We start from the raw sequence: 17,885 nt of genomic DNA, 5'->3' as shown, positions 1-17,885 counted from the left end.
GTCGCTGTGCGCAGCTCCTGCATCAAACCTGGGTCAGAACTGCCCTTGTACAGCTGCTTCAACGCCTTGGCCTGGTAGGTTTGCAGGAGGGCCATGGTGTGCAGGGCAGAGTTGGCCTGTCCAGCAGGCGCGCTCAACTGGGGGGATCTCTACATACCCCTCCACATACCCCCTGAGGGCAGTGAGGACAGAAGAAGCACTAGCTCTGTTTCGGGCAGAAAAGGATGCTCTCCAAGACCTAGTCACTTCTTCATGCACTTCTGGGAAGAATGGAACCTGAGGTGGCTGTCAATGATCGGCCTGCGCCCCCAGGAACCAATCGTCCGGCCTTGCGCATTCGGGAGAAGGAGGAGGCCTCCAGTGCAGCCCGACGATCTCAGTGGCCCGGGAAAGCATAGCAGTCAGCCCTGGATCTGACTCGGGCAACGCCACTCTTCCTGACGGATCGTCATCCTGTCATCCGCTGGTGCTTCGGACGAGATGCTGAGCCCTGCCCTGTCCGAGAAACCAGCAAACTAGTCTGGAAACACCAGATGGTGCAATGTGCTGGAGGAATGAGAGGCCCGCGGAGACACACTCGACGGGGAAGCTCTCACCATGATCTTCAGATCACCCTGACCATCTTTAAAAAGACGCCCATCGCTCGTGGAGCTCTTTTAGATATATGATGTTTTATTAACAAAGTTCGGGAGGAGCACGTTCAGATAATTAACCTAATTAACACGAGCGGAGAAGAATCAACCCAGTTAACAAGATAAGAGGTGTGTATACTGTATATACACAGCAGACTTACCTCTGTTCATTGGCAGTTTTCCAGCATCCCTCCGCCACCCCTTCTCCGCACTTACAACTATTCCTGTCCTAACCTGTACTTCCGAGCTTGGAGCCCTCCCCTCGGACAGCACACCAAATATGCATAAACTTTATTCTATTTATTATTTGTGTATATATAAGTGTTAACTCGTGAATGCTCTTTTAGAAAGGAAAAGTGTTGAAGCGCCCAGAAGAGGTCGCAGCGTGACAGCAGAATGAGAGCAACCTCCGCTGATGCGCCATCAAACCAAGACTGTCAAACGCTGTCCTGCAGACACTCTCGGAACGTCCCTTCGCCACAGTAGCTGTACCACCACTGTACAGCCGGGCACACAGTCTCAGCTCCCCAGCGAAAAGCTGATGTGCGTTTGTACGCACTCTCCTTTTATACCCACGCTTTGTGGGCTGTAATCTAAAATGTTACCCTTACTTTCTTATTTGACATAATGTAAATTAGGAAGGAAATAACAGGAGTACAATTATTTTTTGTGAAGTTCAACAAACAAATAAAAAGTCACTGGTCTGAGCGATGGATGTACTGTTGTCACACAGTCACCAGCAGAACCAGCCTCCTACACACGCTCCCTCTCTCCTGATTACTGATCACCCGCACCTGCACCCACTTACCGACACCACATTTAAGCACACTCCACTCACTCACTCATCAGCTAGTCTCAAGGTAGCAAGCTATTGTCTGGTTGCTGTCTACCTCCTGCCTCGGATCTGCTGGCCTGCCGTTTACCCGCCAAGGAAGGAACTAATGCCCAAGATAAGACTCTTTATACTGCTTCCTCAGATGTTTTAGTTACTTGTTACCTGGAAGCAAGATCTTTTGATTTCTAAATAAATTACTCACCTGCTTGCCTGAACCCTCTCGTCTGCCTACTTGACCAGACTGTTACAGAAGACTAGCTCCCAAAAAAACAAAAAAAAACAAATTCTCTCACAATCAAGTCATGGATCCACAATCGGACACCTTCGCCACATTCGTGCATGCCTTACGAGAAGCTCTGCCTTCTCCCATTCCTCCCTCTGCCAGTCCCATGGCCCGACCTGGAACCTTCTCGGGTGAGACAGCTGCATGCAGCGGATTCCTGCTACAATGTTCCCTTTATCTTGAAATGCAACCCCAGCTCTTCCCTACCGAGTGTTCCAAGATTGCCTTCATCATCTCGCTCCTCTCTGGCCAAGCACTTCAGTGGGCAGAAGCCTTATGGGAAGCCGATAGCCCTCAGGTGAACTCCCTTGAAAGTTTCGTGGAACACTTCTGGGAGGTCTTCAGTCTGTCTACCACCAAAGTCTCTATACATGATGAGTTGCTGCAGTTACAGCAAGCAGATTCTTCAATCCATGAGTACACCCTCCGGTTCCGTGCCCTCGCTGCTAGTAGTGGCTGGAATGATTCGGCACTGCTCTCTGTGTTCCGCCGTGGGCTCAATGCCACTGTTCGTCAACACATGTCCATCTATGACACGGTGGGTCTCAAGAGCTTCCTCCTCAAAGCAAGCCGGGTATCCCAACACCTGCTTGCCTGCCACTCAGAGCCCGTCATTCCCGCTGCCCCCTCATCAAAACCGGCCCTCGACGATCAAATCCATGCCGCCACTCTAACAGAACCTGTTCCGCCGGGAGGTCCCGAAGGCAAGAAGTATGTCCCATCTACCCTTCGCCTCACCCTTCTGGACTCGATCCACACCTCTCCGGGATCCGGACACCCAGGCAGCAACCGAACCCTCTCGCTCCTCCAAGGTCGCTACTGGTGGCCCAACATGGCCCGGGATGTCGGCCGGTATGTCAAAGGTTGTTCAGTCTGTGCCATCTCCTCCACGCCTCGTAAACCACCAAGGCAAATTGGTTCCTTTACCAATACCTGCCGACCCTGGTCTCACCTGGGAATAGACTTTGCCACAGACCTACCTCCTTCCGACGGATATACCACCATCCTGGTGGTCATAGACCGGTTCTCAAAATGGTGTAAGCTAATTCCCCTACGAGGCCTACCTACCGCCCTAGAGACCGCAAAGACTCTCTTCCAACATGTGTTTAGGAACTTTGGACTTCCTGAGGACATAGTATCTGACAGAGGGACCCAATTCACCTCCAGAGTCTGGTGAGCGTTCTTCCGCCTCTTAGGTGTCTCAATCAGCCTATCCTCCGGCTATCACCCTCAGACCAACGGCCAGACTGAACGAAAAATTCAAGAGATCGGTCGATATCTCCAGGCCTACTGTCACAATCATCAAAATAGCTGGAACCAGTATCTACCCTGGGCAGAATATGCCCAGAATTCGCTGCGTCAATCAACCACAGGATTAACACCCTTTCAGTGCGTTCTTGGATTCCAGCCACCGTTTCCCTGGACCGGGGAGTGCTCGGAGGTCCCGGCGGTAGATTACTGGTTCCCGGGAGAGCGAGAGGGTATGGGACTCAGCTCACGTCCATCTCCAGCAGGCAGTCCGGAGACACAAGTTCTACGCTGACGCTCGCCGATCCGCTCATCCTGTCTACCAACCTGGTGATCGCGTCTGGCTATCGACCAGAGATATTTGTCTCCGACTGCCCTGCAGGAAGTTGAGTCCCCGGTACATAGGTCCTTTCCCCATCACAAGACACGTTAATGAAGTCACCTACCAATTGCAATTACCGGATCATTACCGAATCTCACCCACCTTCCATGTCTCCTTACTAAAGCCCTTCACTAACCCTCTTCTCCCTTCCTCCTCAGAACACGAAGTATCACCCCCTCCACCCGAAATCGAGGTCAGTGAGGCCATCTACAGAGTCAAAGAAATTCTCGACTCCCGGCGGCGGGGCGGCCAGTTACAGTACCTCATAGACTGGGAGGGGTACAGTCCTGAGGAGAGATCCTGGGCCGACAAAAATGACATTCTCGACTCATCCCTCATTTCAGATTTCCACCAAATCCATCCCGATCGCCCTGCTCCCAGGGGGCGTGGTCACCCTTGCCGTCGGGAGACGCCCGTGGAGGGGGGGGGGTAATGTCACACAGTCACCAGCAGAACCAGCCTCCTACACGCGCTCCCTCTCTCCTGATTACTGATCACCTGCACCCACTTACCGACACCACATTTAAGCACACTCCACTCACTCACTCATCAGCTAGTCTCAAGGTAGCAAGCTATTGTCTGGTTGCTGTCTACCTCCTGCCTCGGATCTGCTGGCCTGCCGTTTACCCGCCAAGGAAGGAACTAATGCCCAAGATAAGACTCTTTATACTGCTTCCTCAGATGTTTTAGTTACTCGTTACCTGGAAGCAAGATCTTTTGATTTCTAAATAAATTACTCACCTGCTTGCCTGAACCCTCTCGTCTGCCTACTTGACCAGACTGTTACAACTGTATATCCTAAGGGCCCAGACTGGAACAATAGTACACAAGGAAGACCATTTGTGACCCTGGACCACAAAACCAGTCTTAAGTCGCTGGGGTATATTTGTAGCAATAGCCAAAAATACATTGTATGGGTCAAAATTATTGATTTTTATTTTATGCCAAAAATCATTAGGACATTACTAAAGATCATGTTTCATGAAGATATTTTGTGAATTTCCTACCATAAATATATAAAAACTTAATTTTTGATTAGTAATATGCATTGCTAAGAACTTTTCTCAATTTTTAGATTTTTTTCTCACCCTCAGATTCCAGATTTTCAAATAGCTGTCTCGGCCAAATATTGTCCTATCCTAACAAACCATACATCAATGGAAAGCTTATTTATTCAGCTTTTATATTAAGTATAAATCTCAATTTCTGAAAAATTACCCATATGACTGGTTTTCTGGTCCAGGGTCACATTTTTGTTTTGCAGTTAGGTAGGGTTGGGTACCGTTCACATTTGAACCGGTACGGTACCCAGTGGTACCTTTTTTCGGTACTTTACTCTCTGTGTAACAACAAAAACATTTATTTCAGTGAAAAAATAAGTCCAAACCTCTCAATTTCAACATTTTGAACAATAGTCGGTATGCTCACCCTGCAGTCTGCGTGGGTCCTAATGCCCCAGTATAGTGATGGGGACACTATACTGTCAACAAGCACCGTCTTTCGGATGAGATGTTAAACCGAGGTGCTGACTCTCTGTGGTCATAAAAATCCCAGGATGTCCTTCGATGAAAAAGAGTAGGGGTGTAACCCCGGCATCCTGGCCAAATTCACCCTTTGGCCTCTGACCATCACGGACTCCTAATCATCCCCATACACTGATTGGCTGCATCACTGAGTGCGTTTACATGGACCCTCTTAATGCGATTATAATGAGATTTTGGCGATATTGCGATTATGCTTTACCTCATGTAAACGCAATACTTCGATCTAAATAATACGATTAAGCTCATAATCGCAGCAAGCATAATCGTATTAACATAGGTGGCGTACGCCGATTTTAATCGGAATATACAGGCATGTAAACACCTTAATCGCAGTATTGCCGCTCTGACCAAAGTGCGCATGCGCTTGTGACATATATGAATAACGTGACACGCACCTGTAATAACACGGAGATTAGAAAGCGATGGAGGGAAGAAAGCATCGCATTCTGAGGAAAACACAACAAGCTGCCAGCAGTCTCTGTGCAACATGATCTCACAGAATTCCGTGTAATGTTCACGGACTTAATTAACCCCGAATCTGTGGTGGCATCACGGAATCGCCGAAAATTCCGTGATGGACTCACAGAAAAAATTCCGTGATGGACTCACAGAAGTGATACCAATGTAAGTCAGTGACAGGCATCAGCTGTGCTCCATGCACGGAAACCAGTGAATCCGTGCATTGACCACGGCTGATGCCTTCTGTGAGCCCATCACGGAATTTTCGGCGATTCCGTGATGCCACCACAGATTCGGGGTTAATTAAGTCCGTGAACATTACACGGAATTCTGTGAGATCAGGTTGCTCTGTTCCTTACCCTCATCCAGAAAGGACGAACAGAACGCGACGGCAGCGTATAGGCAAACAAATTCCATCATATTTCTATCATGGCGCCGAAAAAGCGTGGAATACAGCGATACAAAATCATTATGCATTAGACGTAAATAAATTAAAACAGCGACCAGTAACACTGCTCTTTCTGAGTCCATCATTTGTGCTGTCCAGTGGGGTATGTGAATAATGGCAGTGAAAAAATTAACCACAATTCTTAGCGAATAATAAGAATAATGGAAACTGCATGTAAACGGGAGTAAGAGCTTTGCTCTTGACATGTAAACATCAAAATGCGATTAAGTCCTTACTCTGATTATTGGAAATGATCGCAATATTCGTGCGCATGTAAACGCAGTCACTGTCTCCTCTCCACCAGTAAGCTGGTGTGTGGTGGGCTTTCTGGCGCAATATGGCTGCCATTGCATCATCCAGGTAGATGCTGCACATTGGTGATGGATGAGGAGACTCCCCCCTTCCATGTAAAGCGCTATATAGATGTAACAAATTATTATTATTATTGTGAGAAAGCCAACTTACTGTAATTGTACTTAAACTTATAGTGATTATTAGTGGTTCTTACCAAAGGCAAGGCATCACTATTGTTATCTTGCATACTTATTATTATTCTTCTTCTGGACAAAAGTTTGGTGCGCTACTCCTCCTGCTCCGTTTGTCACAGACCCATGAATGAGGTGTCAAATCGACCGGCTCATTGAGGAGAGGTGTGCTATATCTTTTCTAAGCAACTGGCCCTACGATCTGGCCCACAGCGAACGAAAAAGTGGGCAAAAAAAGTCCCTTTGACTTACAATGGCAGAATGTTCGTGAATTTGAATCTCAGCTGTCACTTTCTCTCATACACACATACACACATACACACACACAGGCCCTTAAGCCCGGCTCACACTACAGGAGTTTTTATTATGAAATCTGGTTGCAGCACACACATAAGGAAAATCTTTGCAGATTATCTTCCCTCAAATCTTAAACATGCACACACTACAAAATTTGTGGCGCATCACACACTACAAGATATTATTGAGATTATCATGCCAGAGGGAGCGCCTCACGTGATCTCACGCAGCAGCTCTCAGCAATGTTTACATATGTTAGCAAGCGTGCTAGCAGCTTTCACTCACCCGGTACGTTCAAAACTGAGGCGATTTCACCCCAGCGCTTCTCTTTCTCCTAACGGTTGTGATACGTTTTCAACATATTATACAGTAGGGATGTCCAGATTCGATCACGTGATTGGAAATCGGGCCCGATCACGTGGTTTCAGACTCGATCGGAATTGGACATTACCTCCCGATCAGGACTCGGATATATATGTATATATATTCTCATTATTTTTTTAACACATCTATAGTTATGCGGTGGCACAGAGCTAGACCTCTTGACTCCACACAGAAACAGCAACGCGTGCGGCATGACATCACTTTGTTGCAGAGACGCTATTGGTTAAATGCCCGCAAAGTAGAACACGGAAGCAGCTTGAAGCGGAAAGCGCGAGTATGTCTGCGGTCTGGAGGTATTATAAAGTTGATGACAACAACATTGCTATAGCAAACTGTGAGATATGTAAACTTGGGATTGCAAGAGGTGGAAAGGAAAAGGCTACATTTAACACAACAAACCTGATACGGCACCTCAAAAACAAACACCCAACACAATACAGCGAGTTTACCCAGGCAACCCAGCCGAAGACGAGTCAGCTCACGCTGCAGGAGAGTTTGAAGAGGAGAGAAAAAATGCCACAGGACATCACAGCCAAGATAGCACAAATGATCGCAATGAGTGACCTACCATTCACCTTTGTAGAGAACCCTGGATTTCTTATGCTTATGGAGCACGTAGAACCTCGATTTGAAATGCCATCTCGCCACTATTTCACCGAGAAAACTCTGCCAGCCCTTTATAAGAAGATTTCTGACAAACTACTTGTCCTGTTATCAGATGTACCCCATGTTTCGTCCACCACAGACATCTGGAGTTCGTCCGTAACTCCCATGTCTCTACTAAGCCTTACCGCACAATGGATTGACTCAAGTTTTGTTTTACGCCGTGCGACCCTACATGTCCAGGAATTTCGCGGATCGCACACCGCAGAGCGCATCCAGCAATTGATGGAAAAGATGCTAAACAACTGGGGAATTGACAAGCAATGGGTCCATGTTCTCTTATGTGCAGACATGATGGAACAGCAGCCTCTACATGCTGCAGAGCCTACTGCAACAAAAGCGTGCTCTTAGTGTCTTTGCAGCTGAGCGCACTCTACCAGCAACACTGACAGCTCACCAGTGGGAGCTGATGAATAAGACTGCTGATGTGCTATCCCCCTTTGAAGAGCTGACCAGGGATGTAAGCAGGGAGACTGCAACTGCAGCTGATGTGATTCCTGCCATAACAGGTCATTTGTATTTTTATTTATTACTTTATACTGTAACATTTATTGATGTTGTTTGAAACAAACTATAATCCCATGCATTCATTAAATCATTCATTCACTCATTAGTCCTCAGACGTGTTCTGTCTCGGGAGGATGATGATGACCAGGGAATAAAAACAATGAAGAGGACTCTGCTGGAGGCAGTGGAGAAACATCATGTTTATATAAAGTCAAGTCATCACCAGACACCAGTATTAAGCCAATTTATTTTTTACTTCCTTTTTAATTTAGTTTTGGGTAATTTCGTTCTAAGGTTAGATTTTTTTTATTGTTTATTAATTGAGTACATGTGTAGGCAGTTGCCTAACTGAAGAGCTGTGCTATGTGGTGTCTCTTGTCTTATTGTTTTGAATTGTGTGTTACTTTTATCTGTTTCTAGCTTTTTCACAAAGTCAGCCAACCTGTTGCTTGCAAAGGAACACCTTATCCAGGAGGTGGCAAAGACAGAGGGGAGGAGGGCTGTCAGTGCAGTGCCAGAGGAAAATGAGGCTGCAGCAGAGCCAGTAAGCAAGGCACCACATCATGAAGCATGTAGCAGCCTGGACATCGCCTTTGAGGAAATCTTACAAGAGAGGCAGTCACGGTCCGTGAGTACCACATCAGCAGAAACTCAAGTGCAGACCTACCTCTCAGAAGAAAAGCGACCCACTTCAGTACTGGAAAGAACATGCTAATCAGTTTCCCTCTATGGCTGCTGTTGCAAACCAGTATCTCAGTGCCCCCTGCAGCTCTGTGGACAGTGAGAGAATTTTAAGTGCCGTTGCAAACGTCCTTGATGAGAACAGAAACAGGCTCAAACCTGACAAGGTAGAGATGTTAGTTTTCATTAAGAAAAACATACATTTCCTTCTGTGAAACTTACTACTGTGATGACAGTAAGAGTTAGGAGTGCAGTTCCTAAAAGCACATTAGTGGCTTTGCAAACACTGTGGCACTTTTATTTTTTTATTTGTTTACATGCCTGCCGGGTATTTTAAGTTGAGGTGCTATTTGTTTTTATATTAGACTTTTTTTATATTTACTGTTGCACTAAAGTCCAAAAGTGAAGAATTTATGTTATTTATTACTTGATTGTTCAAGCTACCTCACAGAAGTGCTCTGTTTGTTAACAGAGTTGTTGAATGTTAAAATAAGGTGAATTAAATAAAAAATAAGGAACATCCTGGATCTGTTTCTTCGCTCTTATTTATTCTTTTTTGATGTATTATAGAAGTATCGGATCAGGATTCGATATCGGTAGATACTCAAAATCAAATGACTCGGACTCGAGGGCAAAAAAACCTGATCGGGACATCCCTATTATACAGACAATCGTGTTACTACAAAACTTCAAGAAGCAGTTTCACTATTCAGCGGAGCCGTACAGCAGCTGTTTTGCAGTCTCGCATTAGCTGTTATAAGTGTTGACAGAATCATATAACCGTCATCATCCCGATTTAAATCCTAAACATCAAACATGTTTGATATGATTGGGGCGGCCCCGATTTGTGTGCTAGAGGATCGGGAGGTGCAAAGTTCTAACGGTGAACGCCTCACATTACCAGATAATCTGCGCCGAACATCGGGACTGATCGAGGTGCTCGACAAGATTTCCCCTCCGATTCTCAGGAGGCGGAAATCGGAGGCTAAATTGGGCAAAAAATCCTGTAGTGTGAGCCAGGCATTAGGAACCCCTTCTCTCTCTCCGTAACTCCCACACACTCATTTTACTCATCTTTTAAGTAACCAATAAGTAATGACCTATGATCTTCATAGCCACACCCTAGCAACCACTTACAGCACCCTAGCAACCACCCCATAGACTTCCATTGAAAACAGATCAAAAGGGATATCTTTGGAGAGAAGTGTCATTGTAACGGGGCTGACGAGACGTGAGACGTGTGGATCCAAATGCAAGCTTTTATTAACAGGCATGGTCATAAATACAGGCAGGGTCGAGCAATGGCAAACAGGTATGGCAGGGACAAGACAAAGAGTAATCCTAAAGCAAGCGAAGGTCGACGATCTGCAAACAGTATCCAGAGGGGCTAGGCAGAGAGATAATCCAGGTAAAACGGGCTAGAGTCCAGTAGGGGTGCAAACAATGTCCAAACAGCAAGGCAAGGGTTAATCGAGGGAACACAGGCTAGAAACAAACACGGGAAAACAGGCATGACTAAGACACTAACAAGGGCTCTGAAAGTTGCTACAGCTAGGGAAGCGGTAAACGCAAACAATACTCGGCAGTGAGGCAGAGAAAGTCCAAGGCTTATAAAGCGTGTGTGATCAGTATGTGCGTGGGATCAGGTGTGCGTGTGATTAGTGCAATGAGTGATTGGTGACAGCTGTGATCAGTGTTGGATGATGGGAAATGGAGTCCATGTGATGTGTGGTGTGAAAGTCCATGTGGTGAGCGAGTGACCTCTGGTGGTGAATGAACGGAAGTGCAGACCAGATTCGTGACAGTCATAGAAACATGCAGGTTTTGCTCTTTTGATTTGTGATCGCAAACAGGATTTCCTTCATGCAGTTGTAGTAAAGTGAATAATATAAAAAGCGAGTACAACAGCACGATAACATAACTGATATAATAGATTTATAGTATCACAAATTATATGTGTAATACAATAATAAATAAATGAATAACAATAGATGAATAATAGCAAGTAGAATATGTAATATCAAGGGTGGAATAATACAGAATAGACAATAATGAAGAATAAATTAATAGTAAATTATAAAGTAAATTAAATAATTGTGAAAAGTACAGTTTTATAATGGTATTTGTATAATAATTATTAAACAAAGTAAGACACAACTAATGACAAGCAAACAATTGTGGTCATGAATTCCAAATTGTGTTTAATTAATGAGCTCCTTGAGTATTTTATATATAAAACCTGACTAATAAAGACTAATTCTCCACTGCTTCCCTCAAGATTTTCCAATATTTTCTAATGAGGTTTTTCAATGAATGAGTTGACAAAGCTTGACATTTTGCTCTACAATGCAAATTACACACACACATGCAGAAAACACACATTTTGAAACAGTCGTTTATTTTTCAATATATGTTACTACATAGGAATGTTTGGGGTGTGAGTGTGTGCAGTTTACATTGTACAAAAAAATGTCAATTGCAGCTTCACTCATTAAGGAGTTCCTGTGTTTTTTTACATTATGCAGTTTTTGTGTAAATGCACATACAGTACATGATCAGCATTAAACAGCCTGTGTAAATAATTTTAAATGCAGTCTACAGTATTGTGATTGACTGAAGAAACTGGTTATTTTTAAATATTTGACAAAAACGACAAAAACATTTAATAAGGTAATTATATTGTTATAAAAGTTACCCTTACAAAAGTTAAAAAATGTTCCTGGAAGTCTGTTCCGGGGAGACAGAGTGGTTTGAATATGATCAGGGTCATTCTGGCCATTCATTCAGGGCTGTTCTGGGTTTTAACGAGTACAAATACAACATTTGGCTGTGGAAGCAAAGCCTAGTCTCTTGGAAATGCAGGGAACATGCTTTCTTCAGCTTTCCTTAAGGCTTGCTTTGTCCTGTTTGCAGTTGGTGAAAAAAAAAAAAATTATATAATCAGTCCACAGTTTTATTATAAGCTATGAAATCCTTATAATAAAGTGATGATAAACTTACTCTTTGTAAATGAGTAGTGAAATTAAAGAGAGAAGGATTGGAGATGAATTTCATTTACAAATACCTTAGGCTATTTGTAAATGAAATTCATCTCCAATCCTTCTTCTATGGTTTCAGGTTTATCCACAGTTATTCGAATGCTAGAAAACAGCTGATTTTCCAAGTAAAAACCGCCAAATAACATTTACACGTAGTTACGTTATTCAGTTGATACATCTCTGCATCAACTGAATGAATCTTTTTTTTTTCCCATTTATTTTTTATTCCCAGTGAATAGGAGTTAAAACTCCCACCGGATGACAATAATAGACCATGCAAAATACAAAAAAATAAATAAATATATAAAATAATAATAAATAATAAAATAATAATAATAATAATATATTTAAAATATTGCCAAGTAACGTTGCAAACAACAATAAAATCACAGAAGGACTTTAACTGTAAGCGACACAAGTATATAGAAAACAAAGGTATTGTTTCCTATTTTTTCCTGATGTTTGTTATTATTTCAAATTTTGTATACATTTTTATAAACTTTTTTTAAATTTATTTACTACTTGTTGCATGTTGACAATAACACCATCAACATTGTCTATGACCAGATATGTTAGTGGACTTTCAAAATTTGCTTTGCTTGAGAAAGCATGAAAATATACAGTTATGATTTTTATTTTTTTTATTTTTTTTCATATGATTTCGTCGGGTTAGTTTTGCGTCAAACATATTGTAATTTTCGGCAATCGAGATCTGGCAGCAAAAGCGCATTTTTCCACCTGGGCGAGCGCTTCGCGGACAGTATACCCCGCGCATGAAATCACGCGCATACCAGCTAAACACTGAGAACGCGCTACAATCCTGACGAGTCACAGCCACAGAGCGGAGGCGCCACAGCTGCGGAGAATCCGCTTACCCGGAAGCTTCCGTCACTCACGTAGATTTACAGAAAATGACCATTGTTTTTTCCAAATAAATAATTTTACATACTTATTTCCAACACTTTATTAAGCTTTAAGTCACATCTCAAATGACAAGAGATCAACTTATAATCATGTTTATATTCATTAGCCCGTGATTCTCTCAGACGGTCTGGGTATGCGGCACGGAACGCCACTGATATATATATATATATATATATATACACACACACACACACATATACAGGTGCATCTCAATAAATTAGAATGTTGTGAAAAAGTTAATTTATTTCAGTAATTCAACTCAAATTGTGAAACTCGTGTATTAAATAAATTCAGTGCACACAGACTGAAGTAGTTTAAGTCTTTGGTTCTTTTAATTGTGATGCATGCGTCGAACATCTGTGTACTTTGGCCTTAACCCATAGTCTTCCTCTGAAACATTTACGTTATATATTATTAATACTATCCTAGATTATATAGACAAGGGTACCGTTTCAGATACTATTTCTTTCTAAAAATGAACAGTTGTGGGGATACTGCTTTTTTTTACTGCTTTGGGGAAGTCGTGGCCTAATGGTTAGAGAGTTGGACTCGTAATCCAAAGGTTGCGAGTTCGAGTCTCGGGCCGGCAGGGATTGTAGGTGGGGGGAGTGAATGTCCAGCACTCTCTCCACCTCAATACAACGACTGAGGTGCCCTTGAGCAAGGCACCGAACCCCCAACTGCATAAATGGCTGCCCACTGCTCCGGGTGTGTGTTCACGGTGTGTGTGTGCACGTTGGATGGGTTAAATGCAGAGCACGAATTCCGAGTATGGGTCACCGTACTTGGCCGTATGTCACTTCACTTATTCTTTTCTAGAATTTTTGACAGAAAAGGTAGATTTGAGATCTGTCTATAATTAACTAATTCTCTTAATCAAGGTTTTTTTTTTTCTTTTTTTTTTTTTAATGAGGTTTAATAATAGCCAGCTTAAATGTTTTCAGTACATATCCAAATAACAGTGATGAGACCCCAGAAAGAAGACCCCGGAGAGAGGTTAATAACAACAATTGTTTAATTTCCATTGCATAATAAAACAATGTAGGCCAAATCTTTTCTGATAATATTTATATAAAGGTAAATAGGCTTACAGCAACAACAAATCTATTGACGTTCTCTTCTTGATTCATATCATATTCAGGTATAAAATCACACATGGATGAAAGTACATGTTAATTACAAAGATTTTTAGTGATTAACAGTTTTGATTCTCAAGCAAGTATAAGATACAGTAACTCTGAACAGAATCAACATTTTACCCCGTTAACAACCCATCCCAAACTCGTCCCCAGTTATACAGATTTGTGATTATTTATAAGAATATGCTATATACTGTACTACTATATGTGTCCTTTTTTTGGTTTGGTTGGACATTTCACAACAACAAGCTAAATAATTAAATCACTGTGTCAAATTGGCAGGAAAAAAACTGTAAATAACTGACTATTTCTATAGATTTTTTTCTTTGTTCATAGAAAATATTTGACAATGTGATTTATTTATTTTTTTTAATAATAACTGCCATATGCAGAATTATTGGGAGAGTTGCATAAAGCCAGCAGTCCTCCAACATTCTCCCTCAAAGTGTTTATGAGGTCTTGTATGCCATGACTGTAGAATAGCCGATTCTCTGCAATATTTGCTACTGCCTTCATCACATCTTCCATGGCCTTTACCACAGGCTCCCAGAGGATGAATCGCTGTGTTTGCTTCTCTAGTACATTGACTCTACCACTAAGAACGCTCAGAAGGTTCACAGCTCTCCGCACCAGTTCCTGGATATCTCCTGTGCTCTGTAGATGCTTTTGAACCATCTCAATCTCGCCCTCAATCCTCTTCAACGCCTCATCCGTCTGCTCGATTTCATCTTGTGCCCGAGAGATCGTTGACTGGCATTCAGACACTTTTCTGTGGTTCTCCTCCACCTGAGAGTTAAACTGTTGTTGCTCCTGCTCAGCTGCACTGATGGCATTTGAAGCCTCGTTTAACTCTCGCACTCCCTCACTCAGCATTACTGAGCCTAGATGGAAACAAGAAATCTCATCTAAGCTGAAATGTCATCAGTCAGAGTTTTGTTAATGCATCACTTCATAACTATTCAGAGGGAAGCTAAAATGAATTTCTTACCAGCAATCCATCCGATAATTGGTATGGCAAGCAGTACCCCACCTGCAATGGCAACACCTTCACCTGCATTCCTCCTATCTTGAGCTACTCTTTCAGCATATTTTGCTGTTTCTAAGTTTCTTTCAGCCTGTTCCAGAGCATCTTTGGAATAACTTAGCAATTCCTCAGCAGACTTTTTCTCTGTGCATAATTTATCCATGGTCATGAAGTTTTCTTTTTTCTGATGCTCAATATTTTGTTTCTTTCTAATAAGATGCTCCATTTGTTCATCCAAAGAACATAGCTTTTCTTTAATCCTGGACTCGGATGTTTTCAGGGACTGCTCGGCATGCTCAATATGTTCCCTGATTTGTTTGTAATCGGAGCACATGTCAGTGGTGGGACTGACATGCGTGTTTTTGAGGGACTTGCAGATGTTACAGATAGAGATAATTCCCTCATTTAGAGGCCCAGACACTGCCTCCATAGACTGCAAATCCATAACACTGCAGGAACTAAGATATGAAAGAACAACTTAAAAACACATTTAAATGGTATACACGGGAATACTTTTCATTGTCTTGTATTTAAAAATATAAATAGAAAATACTTTTACACTGTTTACTTTTAATAACAAGTATTACAATTATAATATGTGTGGGTAAAAAACCCCATAAACATACATACCTATTACTGTGGAATATGTTCATTTTCCCTGTTACAAAAAAGATATTATCTACTGTTCATTTTTTAAATAATAATTTCTACAAACCTGTTGGTGATAAGAGAGATGCAGAATATCCTCGGGATCCCAGATCTGCAGTAATGTATTTACTTTATACACTGATCTTAAATAATACTTCTGACTCCTAAAATCAGATCATTTAGAAAATCAGATTAAATACTTCAACTGTGTTTTAGGTTGAGGTTTGGTATATATTTTCATGTATATTTCAGTCAATTTGAAAAAAAAAATAAATAAAAGTAAATAAATAGATTTTAGAATTACAATTACGCAAATTTGTATATTGTGACATAACATCTAGGCCCGATTTCACAGACGGGGCTTATCTTACACCATGACTAGGCTTTAGGGTAACACTTTAGAATACTGTTCCTTCGTTAATGAATAACTACAGAGGAACAAGTGATTCATGCACTATTAACATTGTAGTAACTACCATTACCTAACAAGAAACTCTGATTACTGATTTAGTAAGTAATCGTGCTCAATTGAAACTGGTAGTTCACTATTAGCTAATCAATAACTATTATTTTTTTATAAGAGCTACTGTATACAGGTTCATAATTCATGTGAATTATGCATAATGTATAATTAATTCTAAAATGAAGATCATGGTAACCCACTAGTATTGACTCAAGAATGAACAAATCCTTCTAAAGGAACTACTAATTACTTGGATCAGTATTCTAAAGTGAAGATCACGGTAATTAAATAGTAATGATTTAAGTGTTACCAAATCTGAATATTACCAAAGTGAATTACTAACCAGGACCTTACAAAAACCTCAAAACTTTACAATGACTTCAGTAATTACTAGGGAGTTATCACCATCTTCACTTTAGAATACTGATCCAAAAAAATTACTAATTCTTTTAGAAGGAAGTAGAACCACCTGAATAATTACTATTCAATACTTTACAAAAACCTCAAAAGCTTATAATGATTTCAGTCATTACTAGAGAGTTATGATCTTCACTTTAGAATACTGATCCAAATAATTAGTCATTCCTTCAGAGGAATTTGGTAATACTTCAGTCATTACTAGTGGGCTATTCTTTACATTAGAATTAATTGTACATTATGTATTATTCATATTAATTATGAACCTGTATACAGTAGTTCTTATAGTTCTTTGGGAGGCATGAAAGAATAATAGTTACTGATTAGCTAATAGTGAACTACCACATTCGACTAAGCACTATTACTTACTAATTCATTAATCAGAGTTACTTGTTAGTTACTAGTAGTTACTAGAGTGCTAATATTGCGTTACTCATGTGTTCTAGTGTAGTTATTCATTAATGATGGAACAGTATTCTAAAGTGTTACCGGCTTTAGTTAAGTTGGCATATTTAAGCAGCTTTTATAAAGATGCCTTAGAAAAAAGCATTACTGGTGAAACAAAACAATAGCATTGACATATTTTAAGGTACATCACTACAAGTTATTTTCAATTAAGATAGCTCAAACATGCATTTTAGTCTGGAACTAGCTTAAGCCTTGTCTGTGAAACAAGGAGATAGTCACTTAAATTAAAAAGGTGATTTAAAAAAAATGTCTATAATGAGATGATTAAAGCCAAATTTAGTTGACTGCCATCAATAGTATATTCGATCAAATGATCCTAAAAGCAATTGCCTTACCCTGTCCAAAAGAGAAAGCGGTTTCTTCAGGCCACAAGATCTGGTAAAGCTGAATGGTGAAATTAATTAATTCTTCAGTTTTTATTGTCTGGAAATGATCCCACCCTCAACCACTGGTATTTCCAAAGCCCTTCCCCTGTATCTAAATGACAGAAAGGTCAAGAAGCCCCTGTCTGCAGCCTGCAGAATGAGGCGGCACTTTATCTGGGGTGGGGCTGCACTTTTAGTCTATTCCACCCCTATTAGACTTACTGGAGACTTTTGGAAAGTTCTCTGGAGATTCTGTAAACTGGCAAAAGAGTGAATTCATGCCTGTTACTAATAATATTGACCCAGGCGTCATACAAAACCTACCTTTTAAAATTGCAGCAGACAGTTTGAAATATTTGGGGGTCATTTTACCTAAAAATGCAAAGGACATATATAAATTAAATTACTTAATTATGCTAGAGAATTTGAAACGTAATATTGAAAGCTGGAGGACCTTCCCACTGTCTATGGTAGGGCGCGTGAATGCAATCAAGATGGTGACATTGCCCAGATTTCTTTATCTTTTCCAAAACCTGCCAATTTTCCTGCCC

General features: G+C 41.5%; 1 protein-coding gene across 1 annotated transcript; it reads right to left on the bottom strand.

The window, feature by feature from the left end:
- Window positions 1–13,362: 13,362 nt before the first annotated feature.
- LOC131537759 (uncharacterized) lies at window positions 13,363–15,977 on the bottom strand. Its single transcript, XM_058771386.1, has 3 exons — window positions 15,689–15,977; window positions 14,938–15,431; window positions 13,363–14,830 (listed from the first exon to the last, which is right to left on the bottom strand). The coding sequence occupies exons 2-3, from the start codon at window positions 15,416–15,418 to the stop codon at window positions 14,319–14,321; spliced, it is 993 nt and encodes a 330-aa protein (XP_058627369.1). The 5' UTR covers window positions 15,419–15,431; window positions 15,689–15,977; the 3' UTR covers window positions 13,363–14,318.
- Between the last annotated feature and the right edge of the window lie 1,908 nt (window positions 15,978–17,885).

Source organism: Onychostoma macrolepis, chromosome 03 (genome assembly GCF_012432095.1).
Source record: "Onychostoma macrolepis isolate SWU-2019 chromosome 03, ASM1243209v1, whole genome shotgun sequence".
Classification (NCBI taxonomy): domain Eukaryota; kingdom Metazoa; phylum Chordata; class Actinopteri; order Cypriniformes; family Cyprinidae; genus Onychostoma; species Onychostoma macrolepis.
The sequence above is the reverse complement of the archived record's forward strand: the minus strand, read 5'-3'. Positions and strand labels throughout refer to the sequence as shown.